The 18,516-nt window shown below is 42.3% G+C and overlaps 1 protein-coding gene across 1 annotated transcript; it reads left to right on the plus strand.

Annotated features, from left to right (window-relative positions):
- Positions 1 to 15,956: 15,956 nt before the first annotated feature.
- Positions 15,957 to 17,356, plus strand: LOC127163256 (putative nuclease HARBI1). The gene is made up of 3 exons (XM_051106411.1): positions 15,957 to 16,600; positions 16,711 to 17,013; positions 17,242 to 17,356. The coding sequence occupies exons 1-3, from the start codon at positions 15,957 to 15,959 to the stop codon at positions 17,354 to 17,356; spliced, it is 1,062 nt and encodes a 353-aa protein (XP_050962368.1).
- The last annotated feature ends 1,160 nt before the right edge of the window (positions 17,357 to 18,516 follow it).

An 18,516-nucleotide genomic window follows, 5' to 3' on the forward strand; every position in this document is an offset into this window, starting at 1 on the left:
GGAGCTACACAACCCACGTCTTACTCCATCATCGACCCGGAAGTCCTTCGTGTTATCAGTTCTTTCAGGATAGTTTCGCTTGGCTGTTTACCATCACATGGAAGCCTCTGCAGTTCACAGATCAGGTTAGCTCCCCTCCTTTCCTCTGTTGCTCGCTCCCACACTGATGTGTCTGGTGTTTACGCTCCCTTCTGACTACTGCTGGCTGTTATCTCGTCCTCGCTCCCGCTCCCTTTCCTGGGATGCTGATGGAACTCTCCTGCAGTGACTGGCGTGCACCCACGTCGCTCTTTCTGCCACCTTCACAGCCGTGTGCGTGGTCAGAAGCACCTGGAACGGTCCCAGCCACCTTTTCGCCCTCCAGCTCTTTCACCTGAAGTCACGTATCACCACGAAGTCCCCCGGCTTAAAGGCATGTAAGGGTTTCTCTGCAACCTTTTGTTGCGCTGCTTTCACCTGCACACAAATATTGGACAACAGAGAAGACATTTCTTTGCAGTAACTCAGCATGTCATGTTCACACAGCTCTGTGGATGGCAGCGGTTGTTTTCCCCCCTCTAACCCCACGTGTGGTGGTCTACCAAACAAAATTTCGTATGGGCTCAGATTTGATCTCACTCGCTTTCTCATTCTCATGTATATGAGAACAATCGGCAGTGCTTTCACCCATGTTAGTCCAGTTTCCTCACAACATTTTGCCAATTTGTTTTTCAGGGTTTGGTTGTGGCGTTCCACGCCGCCCCCGCTACACATGGTCTAACCCGTGTGTCAAACGACAATAATGTGAGAAGAAATGTTTGGGTAAACAAGGTCTGCCATCCTCACTCATCCACACGCCATCCGTTACTTTACAGCCACACTTCCTCCACTGCTCCTTTTCTGGCCCTGTAGCAAAGGTCTGCATGCCCTGTAAAGATGAAAAACTGTTTTCATTAGTGTCAGATAACAGTGTGCACTCTGGTTCCTCTGTCTGCTGTGCAGCAGCCGTCTTTGCTGCTGCATCCGCCCTCGCATTACCTAAAGAAACAGAGTCTTTTTGGTTAGTGTGTGCTGCACATTTGCAAATGGCTATCTTCTCTGGCAGCAAGATAGCTTCGAGCAGTTCTGCCACCAAATGGGCATTCAAAATCGGTCGCCCGTCTGATTTCAAAAATTTTCTGTGTTTCCACAATGCCCCAAAATCATGAGTCACGCCAAACGCATAACGCGAATCGGTGTAAATTGTCACACATTGACCTTTCATCAATTTGCACGCTTCTGTTAATGCCACGAGCTCAGCCGCCTGAGCTGAGTAATTTGATGGTAGCTTTCCGGAAGCCACGACTTCAAACTCAGTTGTTATCACGTAACCTACTTTATTCTGGCCTGTTTGTGGATCTTTCGACGCAGACCCATCCACAAAGAGGACATTGTCGCAATTTTTGAGTGGCATATCAGAAAGGTCAGGACGCGGCGTACAAATTTGTTCCAATGTCGTCAAACAGCAATGATGCTCCTCCCCGTCCCCCTCTGTCGGGAGGAGAGTCGCAGCATTCAGGGTCGTACACCGCTTAATCGTGATATTTGGCATATCGAGCAAGATTGTGTGGTATCGCAACCATCTAGCTGTTGACAAGTGCAATGTTTTCTGTTCTTGCAGGATCATGGTGACCGCGTGTGGCGCCATTAAAGTTAGGTCAGAATAACCCACAAACTCTCTTGAGGCTATCACGGCCTGCTCCGCAGCTGCCACCGCCCTCAGACAAAGTGGCAGCCCCGCAGCAACCGGATCCAACTTGCTAGAAAAATAAGCCACAGGTCGCAGTCTGTCCTCATGATGTTGTTGCAACAACACAGAAGTCATAAACCCATTCTTTTCATCTACCATCTGAACAAGCGGCCGATCACCATTTGGAAGGCCCAACGCGGGCGCTTGTGCCAATTGAATTTTCATGTTAACAAAGGCTTCTTCCGCCTCTGCTGTCCACTCAATTTTGTCAGTGGATTTCAGCCCCTTTCCTACTGTTAGGCTTCGCAGGGGTTGCTCCAAAATCGCATAATTGGGGATGAATGTTCTGCAATATGAACACATTCCAAAAAATGACAACATTTGCTTCCTTGTGATCGGCTTTGGCACATCTTTTATGCCCTGAATGCGTTTGTCAGATAGTGATTTGCTGTTGGGTGTTATGACATGCCCCAAAAATATCACCTGTTGCTTAGCGAACTGCAATTTTGACAGGCTGACTTTGTGGCCCTCCTCAGCCAAATGCTTCAGGAGGGTCACAGTGTCTGCTACACAGGTAGCCTCATCTCGTGATGCTACACACAAATCGTCAACATAGTGTAATAACGCAGTTCCCTCTGACAATTTTAGCGGTTCCAAACTTCTTTTCAGTGCTTCATTGTACTTTGTAGGGCTTTCAGCAAAACCCTGGTCCATCCTTTGAAAACAATAGCCCTTACCATCAAACTCAAAAGCGACCAGTACTGACTTTCTTTAGCCACTGGCATGCTAAAAAATGCATTAGCCAAATCAACCACTGAAAAGAACTTTGCATCTGACGGTATTTGTGACAGGATTGTATAAGGATTAGGCACTGAAGGAGCTGCATTCACGGCCTGTAAATCCTGCACAAACCTCCACTCTGTAGGTTGACCTTTGTCTCTGATCTTTTTCACAGGAAAGATTGGAGTCCTCACTGGGGAATCACTGCACGGCACTATCACCCCCTCCCTCAACAGAGATTCAAACACTGGTCTTATTCCCTCAATTGCCTCTTTTTTGAGTGGATATTGATGTTGACACGGCCTGTAATCAGATTTTGGAGTGATCACAAGCGGTTCACATCCCTTGATTAACCCCACATCATATTTGTGTTTAGCCCATACATAAGATGGTACTTCTGCCAGTGCTGGATGAATGTCTGAGGGGCCAGCATTTACCATGCATTGATTCTCCCAGTCAGTTTGGTCATGTAAAATCGGCTTCACAACCCTTTCAACCTCAACTTCGCATTTAAATGTCATCATAAATGCTTTCAAACTCTCACTGTGCTGCAAATCAGGCCCTGTCTCCCTCCAGTCCTCAGCATCAACACACTGTTTCACAAACAACCCAACTTCAGACCATTTCTGCCCTCTGGCCTTGCTTAGTGATAAGTGTGGAACAGTCTGCTCTGTCATCTGATACTGCCTAGACTGTGCTTCTGTGAGGCAGGCTGATAACGCACACACACTGTCTGTCCAAAACATTTTGTCAAAATTCAAAGTTTCTGTCTCATCCTTCTCAAACCAAACTTTTTCATAGTTTTCATCTCTCTGCAGTGCGACATGTGACGTGCAGTGTAATTCGTCAGGTGCCATCATTTCCACCCCAGAGCATGTTATACATTCTCTTGCTTTTCTGCACACCATTTCAGCCCAATCATAATTTATGATGTGCCACTCGTATACCCACTGAGGCTCTTCGTGCAAACAGCTCCATTGCTCACTCCCCTCCTCCTCTACTCTGACACCCGAGGAATCAGCAATGAGCCTCAAATTCAGTTTGCACATCAGATCTCTCCCCAAAATGGGTACCGGACAAGTTTTTGAAAACTGGAATGCGTGTTTCAACACTTTCCCCGTTTTTGTTTCGCAAATCAAAGGTTTTGTGTACCTTTCATACATTGTGCACCCTGACGCACAGATGGACCCAGAAACACGATCTTTTAGCTCTGGTTTACATGGCAAGTCACATAGTCGCACGGTTGATCTCGTAGCCCCTGAATCGGCCAGGAAATCGATCATTGTTCCCTGAACTATCAATGGGTATTTTGGCATTATTTTAAACGCCTCACACTCATACATAGCAAACTGGTTTTCAACATTTTCATCATTCATTTCAGACATAGACACATAAAAGCAAGCTTTTTCTTCGTTGCGGAGAGCAGTCAGAATATCAGTGTATGTGTATGCGTGTGTGATTAATTTATGTTCACTTCCCTTTACTTGTGGCCGCTCGCCCTCTCCTCCTTCCCTCGGCTGCTCCCCATCCTCCTCGCTTCAGTCCGACTTGTCCTCCTTTTTCGCCTCCGGACAGTGTTTGGCCCAATGTCCATCCTTTTTGCACACGCAGCACTTAGAGCAGCTTCTCATGTCGTGGTCGTCCGTCTCGCATATCCAGCAGCTCCACTTACGAGAGTTTCGCCAGTCCCTCGCTGGGCCCTTTTCACTCCTTCTTTTGCCCCCGTTCTCGCGCTTCTCTCGTCGCGGTTCGTATCTCGCTGCACCCATCGCGATCTTTGACAAACTCAGCCGCAGATCACTGTCACTCTTGGCCTGTTTCTTTTCACGCTTCTCTCTCAGCAATCCATCAGCATGCCGGGCGTGAATCAACACTGTGGCCAGTCTTCCTTCTCTCCACTCGATGCAGGATACTTTCACTTTCTCTGTGATCTCGGGTTGCAGCCCATCCAGGAAGGCATTTCTCAAATGACTCTCCCACGTGTCGGGCTCCTCGCCTCTACGAGCTGGTTCTGTCAGCCCTGAGAATTTATTGAACACTTCGTGCAGGCGGCAGTAGTAATCATCGACCGTCTCATCTTTCCCCTGCCGGCATCTGCTGATCTTTGACATGTCGACTTGTGTTGGAAAAGTCTCTTTTATCACGCGAGCCACCATCTCTACGGCTCTTCTGTAGCCGTCGTTGTCATCATCATTCCAGTCGCTGCATTTTCTTCTGTGGTCGTCCGCTGGCATTCTGTTGCTTATTTTGTACCAGTTTGACGGCCCCAGCTTTGACAGCAGAAATCTCCTCAGTTCCGTCATCGTCGGGCTGAACTCCTCACAAAACCTCACCAGTTCTGTGCTCATCTTGACGCCCCCTTCACTCACGTCTGGCAGATGTGCCATAGCTTCCCTTGCCTCCAGCGCAGTCCATGGTCTGAAGACCATCATAGGCCCGTCCGGCCCCGAGACCTCAATCATCGGTGCGGTTATGTTTCTCTCTTCCCGCTTTACCGTCAGTCTCGTCAGGGTTCTTTTCCTCTTCATTTGGGGGGTTCTGCGCATCATCAGTTCTTCCTCCTCATCTTTGTTGTCGAAAAGAGGAGTTTCGGGCACATCAGCGTAGTCTTCTTCCTCCTCATTCAGCCGGTCTTCTCTGGCTCTCTTCCTCTGCAGTTTCAGTGACTTTGGTCGCGTCACGGGTACTCTCTCCTCCGGCGCGGTTGGCTGTGTCACCCACTGCGCTGCTGCTGCTGCTGCTGCTGCTCTTGGCGGTGGCGGTGGCGGTGGCGATGGCGATGGCGGTGCTGTAGGTTTTCTCGGAGGGGAGCAGTCGAGGTCGGGATCAACTCTCAGGGCTTGTAACTCGGCCATGGGATAGTGATGATATGGCGGTGGTACATGTTCAGAAACAGAGACATCAGACAGATTAGTACATGTAATCAGTGCAAGTGCTTTTCCTTCTTTTATTTCTCTGATTTTATCTTCACTAATCATTAATTCCTTTAACATTTCATTAATCTTTTCCCCGTTTTTCTCATTTTCGGTTTGTTTCTCCTCAGGTTTTATTTTACTGCCTGCCATAGCTTTCTGCAAAGCCTTTCTCTCTCTCCTCTCTGCCTCCCTGAGCCAACAGTTCACCGTCGCCTCACATTCCTTACACACATGCCTCGCACAACACCTTCTTGGCATGTCGCTACCCTCTTCTACCAACTTTTTCACCGCTTTCAGCTTCGCTACACTCAAGGTTCCCTCCCTCGGAAACTCATGATACTTAATCAGCTTCTCTATATCAAGCATACACTTTTCACCCGCCGACTTTCTCATCTGAGCAAACGTCGGTGTGTCATATTTCCCGATTTTACTTTGGGACTTCCCCATACCGACTCTGACCGCTTTTCGGCGCCTACAAATCCTGTCAGACGTCTCCGACAGGCCCAATCTTTCACCCAAGACTGGCTCTCCTGCGCTTCTGGTCTACCCTCGAAGCCTCTTGCTGCAGAGTCGCGATCAATACACCTACTGCTACAACCTCGTTTTCTCTCGGGTGCGGGACTCTAACCCTTGTGCACCTTTAGAAACCCACGGTTGCCGTCAGTGTATCTCATCTCGCACAGACCTGTTACACCTACTGCTACAACCTCCCGCGGTTGCCGTCAGTGTATCCTCTTGCCAGCTGTCAGTATGGTTCGTTCCCCCCCCTTCCCTAAATTTATCTATTGACACATTTTCCCCAAAAGAAAAAGAAAATCAATTTGTCTCTTACCGAGAGTCTCAGTGGAGGCCTTGTTCGTTTGTTGATTCCAGTGGTGTCTCTCCTGGCCCTCGGCAGAGCGGCCCCTCTCTCCCTGAATCCTAGTTGGGGTTAGGGCTGAACGTCTATTGTTCAGGATTGCGGTCACCAGTCCGCTGTCAGGTCAGAAGACACATCCAAGGAATCCCACTTCTGACACCAAATTGTAGTGGCAAAAATCTTTGCTTGAGGCTCTCGATCAATAAAGACAAACTGCGCAATTGCGTTTTAAGGTTTATTTCTTGCAAGAAAGGTTCACAGTCAAACAGACACAGTGCCCTGCTGAGTGTGACAAAGGAGGGAGTTATCGCCTCCGCTTTATATCTCTTTGCACACCCAAGGTTACAGACTAAAAACAGCCGGTGCTGTCATACTACATGGGAAAGACAGTAAAGCATTTTCTATACATCCTCCCTTCTCTACATTCCCATCCATACATTTATGGGTTTTCCGACCCCCCCAGGTCACCCTATGGCGCCATGGGGTCCCCAATCACTCCCTACAGCTCTCTGGAGGAGTCTGATCAGTACTTTACCACCCCCCCCTGTTTTCCCACACAAGTTTGTCACGTAAGCATGCAAAAATCACTCATAAATGAATTTTCCCCAACACCGGTCATGGCGATCGCCCTTTTAAGCGTGTGGGCTACACACTGTACTCCAGAGGCCTCGTCAGACCACAGGTCTGTTCCAAAGGCCTCACCTGACCACGAGTCTGCTCCAGAGGCCTCATCTGACCACGAGTCTGCTCCAGACGCCTCATCTGACCACAAGTCTGCTCCCGAAGCCTCGCCAGATCATGAGTCTGCTCCTGAGGCCTCGTCTGTCCACGGGTCTGTGCCAGAGGCCTTTCCTGTCCACGAGTTCACGCCAATACCTCCTGAGGTGTCAGCATACGCTGTAGAACCTCCTAAGAAGGTGGCATCCAGTTATGAACTCACCGTCCTGTCTGCTCATGAGTCTACTCCAGAGATCTCATTTGACCATAAGTCTGCGCCAATGCCCCCGGAGGTGGCATCTCTGGCTGCAGAACCTCCTAAGGGGGCCGCACGATCCAGGCCCACCTCGTCTGCACGGACCTGGCCCTCCGTCCCACCCCCTGTTTCGCCTCTGTTCCCTCACCTCCCTGGACTGTTGTTGTTCTGAGCGCCAGGAGTCACTCCTCCTAGAGGGGGGGATTCTGTAAAGCCACGCCAGCAGAGGGAGCCCTCACCCATTGACTGACTGTTACCGCTCCCTCTGCTGCTTCTATGGTAACTTCCTGTTTGGCAGCCATATAAGGAGGGCCATGCCAAACTGGACTCCACGAAGTATTGTTTTGCTAATGCGGACTCTACCAAGCGTTTTTCCTGTTTTCTTTGCCTTGTTTCATTGTTTCATGCCATTGCCATAGCCATTGTCTTTTTTCTTTGTTATTTTCATTGTTTTGTTTCATTTGTTACTTTGGACTGCCCACTGGTATTTTTACCCTTTTTCCTGCTTGTGGATTTATGCTTTTGTCTTGCCCTGGTTATCGCTGTTTGTTTGGAGATCGACCCTGCCTGTTTACCATGCCGTGTTCTAATAAAGCTTGCGTTTGGATCTATCCACGCTGTCTGTTGAGTCCCCGTTACAGTCTGAGAGCAAAGTTTGTTTTTTTTCAGAAAGATTGAGTTGTTTTGAGTGGAGAGCTTCATTTTGACCTGAATATAGTAAGTTTGGAGATCATCGATGATTGTTTAGGCTTTATGTTGTAGGGACCCTTTTAGCCTTTTGACATTTGCATATATATTATAGACATGGCCTCACGTTCTACATTTATATGGGTGTTTAATGGTCTATGGTTCCCTACTCACTATCACGAAGATGCTAAAGAGATCAGCTCTTGTCTCCCCATTGGACTTCAAAGGCATTCCACGTAGGCAGCAATCACCAGTACCAAGCACCAAACTGCTTGGTGACAGGCAGACTATCCCCAATACACATAATGCCCATACATAAAACATTTTCTTTATTTAGACTATATTTAACCAGTTACAAATGTATTTGGTATATGCATGTGTTGCTTGTATACATTTCTATACTATATTAGCCCAGTTACCCCTCGTTATTTGTACTAGTTAATCTCTAAATGCGTATTTTCAATGTATGAATGTATCTCTGGTTTAATATCTTCTAGATGTTTTATTCTTGGTATCAAAACGATCTGCTTTTGATTTCCTAAACAAGTTTTTTTTATTGGTCTTATGAAGTATTATAATTTGTTGAATTGGTGGGTTTTTGTTAAATGTGAGCCAAAATCATCACAATTAAAATAACCAAAGACTTAAACTACTTTACTTTAGTCTGTGTGCACTGAATTTATTTAATACACAAGTTTCACAATTTTAGTTAAATTACTGAAATAAATTAATTAGCCCAGTTACCCTTCATTATTTGTACTAGTTCAGGGGTTCTCAACTTTTTTACGCTGGGGCCCACCTCCTTCTCTGGTCAATTTTCCAAGGCCCCCTATGCCTGAAATTTTCTCTAAAGGTGTTTATTTTTAAACCTTTTTATTAACCAAAACATTTGTTTTGCCTTTTTATTCTTCTACTGCATGTTATAAAAAAACTCAAAACACAAACAAACCTTAAATTAAAGCTATACTTTTTAACTTAAAAGAAAACCCTCTGCTCAATTCTAACTTTTTAATATATATTCAGATTTAACGCTCCTGAATTCTTTAATTCAGACATTCTTTACAACTTCAGAGTACCTTTTCTTAAGTGAGTGAAGCTGCCAAACAGGACAACAGGGAGATGCCAAAAGAACACTCACTAAACCTGTCCATTTGAACTTGACTGACGTATCTATTGTTTGTATCTATTATAAAATAAATATACAAATACATTCTCTGTCGATGTTGATGCTCATATCTGCATATAAACACCACTGAGCCTCACAAGATTCTTCTCTATGGGTGAGCATCCATTATGAAACACTCACAGGACATTCATTTCGACAACTACGCAAATTTTTTTGAAATTTCACGCAAAAATACTAGGGACAGCTTGTGAATCAATAGCGGACTTATGCGTGCCTAATGTACGACTCTGATAAACAAGAGCGTCACACATTAGGCACGCGCACGTTCGTTACTATTACTCTGATCGTCTTTACCTTTACATTAGCGTGACGGTTTGTTTCATGCAGCCAAGAGATGAGAGAGGGTGCTCGCTGCAGAGCCAAATGGGAGGAGCTGGAGCTCTAGCTCCCCCTCGCTGGAGGTAATGGGTGGAGATAGACACCTAACCACACCCTAACCCTACCCCTTACCCTATCCTAACCCTAACTCCACCCATTAGTTCACACAGAGGTGGAGCTGGACATCCAGAGGGGGGGGGCGCTGGAGGCCATTCGGCTCTGCGGTGAGTAGTACTTGAGAGATGAAGTAGAGACCTACACTCCCGCAGACGTACTGCAACAGAGTGTACATATCATATCATAAAATGATTCGCAAGAATCGCAAAATAGAAATATATAAACATAAAAGAAAAAAAAACATAAATTGTTATTCATCTATTGCACTAAAGCAACAAAAACAACTGATATAACATAAAAATGATTAACAGGCGCAAGAATAGGCAGTTTCGATTTAAAACACGTGTTTGCAGCTTGAGCAACGTAGTAAAACTAGGTTGTAAATACGCCCGGTTGTAAAACTAGGCTGGACGTAAAATGTGCTTTAAGTCTTGCGTAGAATTTATACCCGTTGCACCATCTCGGCGTAGTGCTACGTCTGAAACTAAATCTTACGCCTACACTCTAAAAAGTGCTGGGTTAAATAATAACCCAACCTTAACCCAGCCTCTGGGTAACTATGGGACAGAACACGGCTTTGGTTTGTTTTGACCCAAGTGCTGGGTTTAACCATTTGACCCAGAATGCTGGGTTGTTTATTTGACCCAACCAGTGGGTCACATTAACTGTGTTGCTGGGTTAAACATAACCTAATCATTGGGTTATTTGTTGTCTTATTGCCTTGCTTCTTTTATATTTACCAATAATAATAAAAATTACAAAAGAATGTAAAATTATTATTGCTTTTCTGTAATACAGTTAGAAAAACACAAAAAATGCAACTGTAAACATCAATTTAATGAGATTTATTTCTTTTTAAAACAATTTTCAAATGGGTGCAGCTGTCAAACATTTTATCTAACCATTACAGACACACAAAACAACAATTTTAGTAGATCAGTTACTTTAAAACACAAAACTGTGTAAACTAGGCACTGTAGATTCCGATTCTTTGTCAACATTGCAGCAGCAGAACACTCAAAAATGAATTATTACCACATGAGAATTGTTCCAAAAATTGTGCTATTAAACTAAGCCAATGTGTCCACCAGACAATACATATGACAATTTAAAACATGTTACAGGTGGTCAGAAAAAACTGTTGGCCTTAAAAAATAAATAAATAAATAAATAAAAATCACACATGAAGACTTATGTCCATCAATATAATATACTGCAAGCTGGAGAAATTCCTAGGCAACGAGTCCACTTCAGTGGCACAGCCCGTAACAAAGGCGAAGGTCTGGGATGTCATTGTATCGTCCCCAAGGCACAAATCCACCATGCTGGTCCCCACCTGTTAATTATACGACACTTAGTCTTGAAGACACTTAGGCCTGAAAAAATTCTCATTTTAGAAGAAAATTTCAAACTGCACATTTTTATTCTTTTACATCTGAGCACTACAGTGGTGGCCAAAATGATTGGAACACTAGTATTTTCACCAGCTAGTTATTTCTATCTTTTGCTGTAGTGTGTCAGTAAAAAATATCGGTTTACATTTCCAAACATTCTTTTTGCCATTAATTGTAATAATCTAGTGAGATTTTTGTTTGCACAAGGAGTCTGACAACAGCCAGTGCTCCACACTGATCTAATCTCATCATCATCCAGTCTTCCTGGAATGACATGAAGACACAGAACAAACTGAAACAGAGTAAATCCAGAAGAACTGTGGCAACATCTCCAAGATGCTTCAAGAGACCTACCTGCAAACTGATATTTCCTACTGACACACTACAGCAAAAGACCGACTTTAACTGACTTTAAACCATTTCTTAGCTGATGAAAATACTAGTGGCCTAAGACTTTTGCACAGTACTGTATATGTATAAAAAGTAAAACAAAACTTACAGGTTTGTATGTTTGTAATGAATGGCTTCCAGAATTCTGTGGTTGTGGTTCTGTGGACCCTTCCTCCAGAATGGGCAGGACTTTGAAAGCACTCTCCCCTTTAGCATCTAAACCATGCAAACTGTGAAACTTATCTCATAATCAAAACAACACATTGAAACACTTTCATATGAAAATTTCTTCATTCCTTTAAATAATGAAATTTTAATAAAAAAAAAAAAATTATAATGGTATTAATGCAAATTAATCCCCAAGGTTAAGTTTAGGTATGGGGTGGGATTCAGGGATGTAGAATATGCTCATGCAGAATAAGGCATCAGTATGTGCTTTATAAGTACTAATTAATAACAGCCAATACACAAACTAATAAGCAACTAGTTAAGTGTTACTGTACCATTGTATTTACAGTTGAATTTTGTTTCTATAGATTGACATATTATAAGAAATTCCTTACCTGAAGTCATGTCACCCAGCTCTACAAAAAGTCTGCCTCCGGATGTAGCTTCCTGAAGTATTGTGAAATCTGATCAAATTTGAAAAAACAAAAAACAAAAAAACAAAACAAAAAAAAAAAACACAAATGGGGTTAAATAAGTTAAAGCTTTAGATTGATTTTTTTATTTTATTGCCATAGCAGTACTATGGTTATTTTAATGAAAAGATCAAATTCTAAAACAAATCATAGTTATTGAATGTTACTGAATAATATAACTTACCTTCAAAGGTTTTAACCAGGGTATCAAGCTGCCTTTCCGTCAACTTCTCTATTTCAAAGCTGTCCATTTGCACCAGCAAGAATCTCTTATATCTAGAATGAAATTTCAGATTTAGAAAATCAGAACTTCACAAAACTGTTTTTACCATGACTTCTTTTATATAGTTAATGCGTTTACATGCAGCACAATCGTTTATTAATCGAATATTTGTATATACTCACATGCGATTAAATTAGCTATTCATGTGGTGGACTGTCACGATTTTGGCTAATGCAGGACACTACTCGATGCGCAACAGAGAGAATTTAGAAGTGGGTACACGAAAAGCCAACTGGTAAAGAAGTGGACATAAGCCGTATACCTGCGTATACCCTGCACTACACCACTGCTTATACACCACGAGAGTTAAAGTAAGGTGCATAGCGTAGCTAATGCAGATACCTGAGGAAAAAAAAGCGCGAAAATGCACAACATAAAAATGACGGATCTATCGTTGGATTCGGCACGTCGCAGACATTGACTTGAAAAAATATGCCCTTAAAAGATCAATTTTAGTACGAAATGACATAATTCTGACAAAACATTACAAAGCCATATAGTATGCAGACAGTAACTGAACTTACCCCGTATTTCTAACCTATGCCTGGTTTCATGAAGCGTTAAAAAAGGGACATGTTTGCTGTATATGAATAAAACTTTGCACGTGCACACACACAACTTTTATTTAACAATAAAGCGATTGTTGAGGCAAAAAAGTACCTCACTATAGGCTGCTACTTAACGTTCGTTAATCATTAACAGAAAAAAACGCTAACCCAGCACAGTGGCATATCAAATATTGCATTAAACAGTGAAATCACTGTGCTTTAAACCACAACTTATAAATAATCATGTAATCATATTAACTTACTGTATAATTCTGCTTGCTGCGAATTGCGTGACTGCCTGACGAGGAGACGAGTGAAGAGTCCAGAAAGTTCGATGAAGTGGAAAAATAAACAAAGCGGTTGGGTTAAAATAACCCAACCGCGTGTTCAGTGGTGAAAGAACCACTATAGTCCAATTGACCCAGCATGATCAACCCAACTGTGTGTTTACAGTACCTCAAATAACCCAGAATTTTGACCCAGCACAATTAACCCAGCAATGTGTTTACAGAAATAACCCAGCACTTTTTAGAGTGTAGTCTTTTACATCTGAACACAGTTCAGTGGTGGCCAAAATGATTTCTAATTTTTGCTGTAGTGTGTCAGTGGGCAATATCAGTTTGCATTTCCAAAAATTCATTATATATATAGAAAAAGTAAAACAAAACTTACAGGTTTGTATGTCAATGAACGACTTCCAGAATTCTGTGGTTGTGGTTCTGTGGACCCTTCCTCCAGAATGGGCAGGACTTTGAAAGCACTCGCCCCTTTAGCATCTAAACCATAAGAATAATACAGTGCAAACTGTGAAACTGATGTGCTTTAGAAGTACTAATTAACAGCCAATACACAAACTAATAAGCAACTAGTTAAGTGTTACTGTACCATTGTATTTACCAGTTGATGTGTCAAATACAGTTGAATTTTGTTTCTATAGATTGACATATTAAAAGAAAAAATTAAAAATTCTTGTCATCATCACTCAAAATAATATATGCTAAAGGACATCGTTATTATCTACTGTAAAGTTACAGTAGCAATTTAGCTAACAAGTGTTATAAAACTTCATTTTTATAATACATTCAGAAGGAGCTAAGGCAGATAACAACACAACTCTTATGAACATTAAAACCAAAATCCATGGTTACTATACTTAAACCATGGTAACCACAAATGAACCATGGTTTTGCTACACTAACCATAGTCTAACCATGATATGTGTAGTAAAACTATGGTCGTAGTTAAATTAAAACAAAACAAACCAAAAAAAAATCATGGTTACTATACTTTTACTGTGAAAAAAAAACATGGTTGATTTTGGTAAGAGAAAAGTAAGATGTTCAGTATTAGGATTTTTCTGTAAAGATATTGTCATGATGTAATCATTATTGTACTAATTTGACATTTAGGCAATTTAGAAAATAGTTTTCTTAAATCTATAGTATTTAAGCCATTTTAAGATTAAACAACAACATCTGGTCATAATGTGATACTTTAAATTGAACTTAAATAAAATTGTTACTGCAAATAGAATGTAATGAGGTGGTTTTGCAACACGGTGGAGACAGTTCTGCTCATAACAGCAAATGGCTGATGGGAAAAGTGACGGGTACAAGAAAATTAGTGAAAATAGCAAACACACACAAAGTGAGATGCAGAGAGATATCATGGAAAATGAAGAGACTGAAAAGGAAAATGGAAGTGAAGGTGCAGTTCAAGAGAGAGCCTTTTTCTTATTTTGCATGGCCCCAGGTTTTATTTATTTAAATGTGATGACCATACAAATAAATAAATAAATTAAACAAATTAAATAAATAAAAAATAGGGTTGTCCATGGTTTCAGAATTTGTTGTGGGTGTATGGGCCTGGATGAGTGTGAGTGTGATTTCTTGGGCTGAAATTTTGTCCCTGTCTAGCCCTGTTCTACATGGTTGTTTAGCCTTGATACATTCATTAGCTAACAATATGTACGTATATGTAAGTTATACAATATTTAAATGTAAGTTATTTTGTATTAATGTGTCAATATGATATTTGGTCCAGTTACCAGCGTGACAGTAAAACAGGTAGTAGTAATGGGTACTTTTTACTTAAGTACATGTCTGAGCCCATACTTCTTTACTTTAGCTTAACTAAAACTTTTGTAGTCAGTACTTGTACTTTTACCAGAGTATTATTAAACATGAGTATCTGTACTTCTACTAGAATGATGTGTGTACTTTTGCCATCTCTGTTCATTATCAGCATTAACCTAAATTCAGTGTTTTCTATTTTGTATTTAATAAATCCATTGACTTGAAATCCTTTTGACTACTGTATATTTTTGACAATATACAGACATTAGTTGTGTGGGGACTGCATCCATTTCAGATTTATAAAAACAGATTTTCCCCAAGATTTAAGTTATAGTAGCTGAAAAGTATTTAGTGAAACAGATTTACTGTTGTAGATTAATAGTGCAGGCTCTATGTGGGTCTAGTGAGGGCTTCCTGGGGGCTAAGTGAAGGCTGCCCATGTAGGGCCATACTAAGGGGCCAATGTTTTGTCAATGAGCAAAGTCTCAAGCCTTGTTTGAAGGGCACTCTAATCTATCTGTCAAGCCAACTAATTATGTTTAGTCTGTCAAGCTAACTAATTATGTTTAATTAAATTATTGATAAAATGGTGTTATATTATGGTCTGTTGGCATTAATTGTGTTAATTGTGTCTCCACTCCGCTCACTTATTCTTCAAGGGTAAAAAGAGATCACAAAAAAGTACTTTTGTTATATCAAGATCACAAAAATAATGCATGGCCGCTTAGGTCTTCCGTAGTATGAAAAGACTTATTAAATGTTATTTAACTGTCATCGTGAGGTAAAAATGCTAGTTTATGACCCCCATGAGACAGAATCCCTCTGTTTGACAAAAACCAGGGCCCGTATCCCTAAAGAATTTTTGTGCAAAAAGTGGCTCCTAGCGGCCAAATTCTAAGAAAATTCTCAGAGTCATGACGTTTTCGTAGAATTTCCCCTAAAAGTGACACGAAAATCCCAGTTAATATAAAAGCTATTCCTCAAGATTCCTAGCACTTAAAAGGGCTCCTAAGGCGAGATCTGCTAAGAGCAGGGAAGAGGACTTTTAGTGGCTTAGGAGTTCCCCTAAGCAGCTGCACAAAATGGCCAACAGAGGAGGCAGGAGAGATGTCCTGCAAACACTGGATGACAGGGAATTATTGAGACGCTACAGATTGGATCGTGCAGGAATCATGTTTGTGGTAGATCTCCTTAGAGATGCAATTACTTCACCAACTCGACAACAATGCAGCAGTGATGACTTGGGTCTGTCCCAATCCTCCGTCAGCAGAGTCATCACCCAAACACTGACAGCTTTGTCACAACCTAATATTGTGACACAATTTGTTTCATTCCCGCTGGATGCCCGCACTTTACACACACATAAAAGGGCATTTATGGACATTGCAGGATTCCCTGGCGTTGTGGGTGTAATTGATGGAACACATGTGAGAATAATTGCGCCATCAGAGGACGAGGCTGTCTTTGTTAACAGGAAGAATTTCCACAGCATCAATGTGCAAATAGTGTTCAATGCCGCCTGTAAGATTTTGGACATTGTGGCTAAATGGCCAGGCTCCACACATGATGCGAGAATGCTCTCCGAGAGTGGCATCAGACAGCTTTTTGAGAGACGCTATGTGCCAGCTAATTGCCACTTGTTAGGGGACAGTGGCTACCCATGCAAACCATGGCTCCTTACACCTTACCTCCAGCCACGCCAAGGGCCCCAACTAAACTATAACAGGTAAGCCAAACAATACAAAAATCATGGAAATGAAATGCAAGCAATATGTTAGAGCATCCAAGTAGTGCAATATTTCCATCAAATAATTAAAGGTCTGTATTCTATTGTAGGGCCCACAAGACAACAAGAGCGGTGGTGGAGCGTGGCATAGGCCAGCTTAAGAGGCGCTTTCATGTTCTCCACGGAGAGGTGCTGCTGAGGCCTGAAAAAGTCAGCAAAGTCATCATAGCCTGTGCAATATTACACAATATTTGCAAGGTTAGACAGATTGCAGAACCTCTGGAGGATGGCGATGAGGATGAGGATGAAGACAACGATGAGGATGGTGGTGAAGAAGATATTCACATTCCACAGGGGAACCTAGCCCAGAGTGGACTGCCTTACAGGGCAAACTTCACAAATTTACATTTCAGGCAAGTTGTAGCCCCATGTCATTTGAGAACTTGTGATGGTATTGAGAACTACCACAGTTTTACTGCACATCACCTGCAATTGTTAAATGCAAGACACAGAACACAATCTGTAAATGGTTTATTTTTTAGGTGTTCAATTTTAAGGCGGTAGTACTCCTCCTGAAGGGAAAGGACTTTTTTTTGTTGTTCAAACACATCAGTTGTGAGTTGCAATCTTCTCTCCTGCAGGGATGCTGACGGAGCAGGTGCTGCAGATGGTTCAGGCGGCAATCTTGTCGGCAAACTTGATGGGCCCGGTTCTTGTGATGGCTCCATGCTACAGAAATACATAGGCCTAGTTTAATTATTGTTTTGATTAAATTAATTTAATACAATGAGCATGGATAACACATGAAATGGCTTCTGCAATGAATAAACACTGTTGATATGAATAACCCTGTGTCCTACCTCTGCTGCACTTCAAGGGCCTGCATCATTGACGTGTCAATGCCTGTTGGCAGCCCGGTGACACTGACCTCAGAGTGTCCCAGGACTTGAAAGACAGTGTCGGCCACCTGGGACAGCCGCTTTGCAGGTGGTCCACCCCCTAGAAAGAAACAGTCAATGAACACAGTACTTAGGCATGTAAATTAACTTTGCCAGCAGGAGCAAGTTGCCAGATTATGTGGTAGGCTATAATATTTTGCTCACCTGTGAGTGAGGATTCCCGCTTGTGTGCTGCAATCTCATCTTTTGCCTTGGACTGCAGCACATACCACCTTTTCTCACAATCGTCGCCTGTCCGCACCACCAGTGGAAAAGAGGCATTGATTGTTTGGGATATTGTGTCCCAGGCGCGCCTCTTGCCTTGGCTAGTGACAGTTGGGCCAAATTTTCCTCGTAACATACCTTTATGTTCGTTCACCAACTGGGCCAGCAACAAACCTTGCTCCTCAGTCCAGTTCGGCTTGCGATTCCTTTTTTTCTCCATTTTCTGTGTTTGTAGAATATTTGTTAACAAGCCTTCATAAATAGACCAGCCAGCAATCACAGACATTGATAAAAGCTGAGCCGTGTTACCCTCGTTAAGACCACACTGAGTTGTAACGTTGTAATTTCTACTTCATTAAGGACAGCCCCTTGTGGTATGTGCATGCCATCTTGTTTTCAATGGGGTCCATATGGGAGTGAAAGTACAAAATATTCCAGCTAGGATATTAATATGAGCAAATAAGACACGAATCATTATTTGAACAGGGTGTAATGAGCTTAAGTTTTCACATATTTTAGATTCTAATGTTATGCTATAACCCCTACAGCTTACTATTCATTTTCCAGATATTTTCTTGAATGTGAAATATTATTTACAATTACAGTCTGCATAAGATTAGAGTGTATAATTATGTTTATTGATTTGAGGGTACATCCTTTGCTCATTATCACCAAAAGTTCATTTTCATCAAACTTGTAGGATCAACCAATCACGGCTTTTGAAATGATGACTCATACCTAGCAACGGGGTCA

The sequence above is a fragment of the Labeo rohita genome, chromosome 1 (genome assembly GCF_022985175.1).
Source record: "Labeo rohita strain BAU-BD-2019 chromosome 1, IGBB_LRoh.1.0, whole genome shotgun sequence".
Taxonomy (NCBI): domain Eukaryota; kingdom Metazoa; phylum Chordata; class Actinopteri; order Cypriniformes; family Cyprinidae; genus Labeo; species Labeo rohita.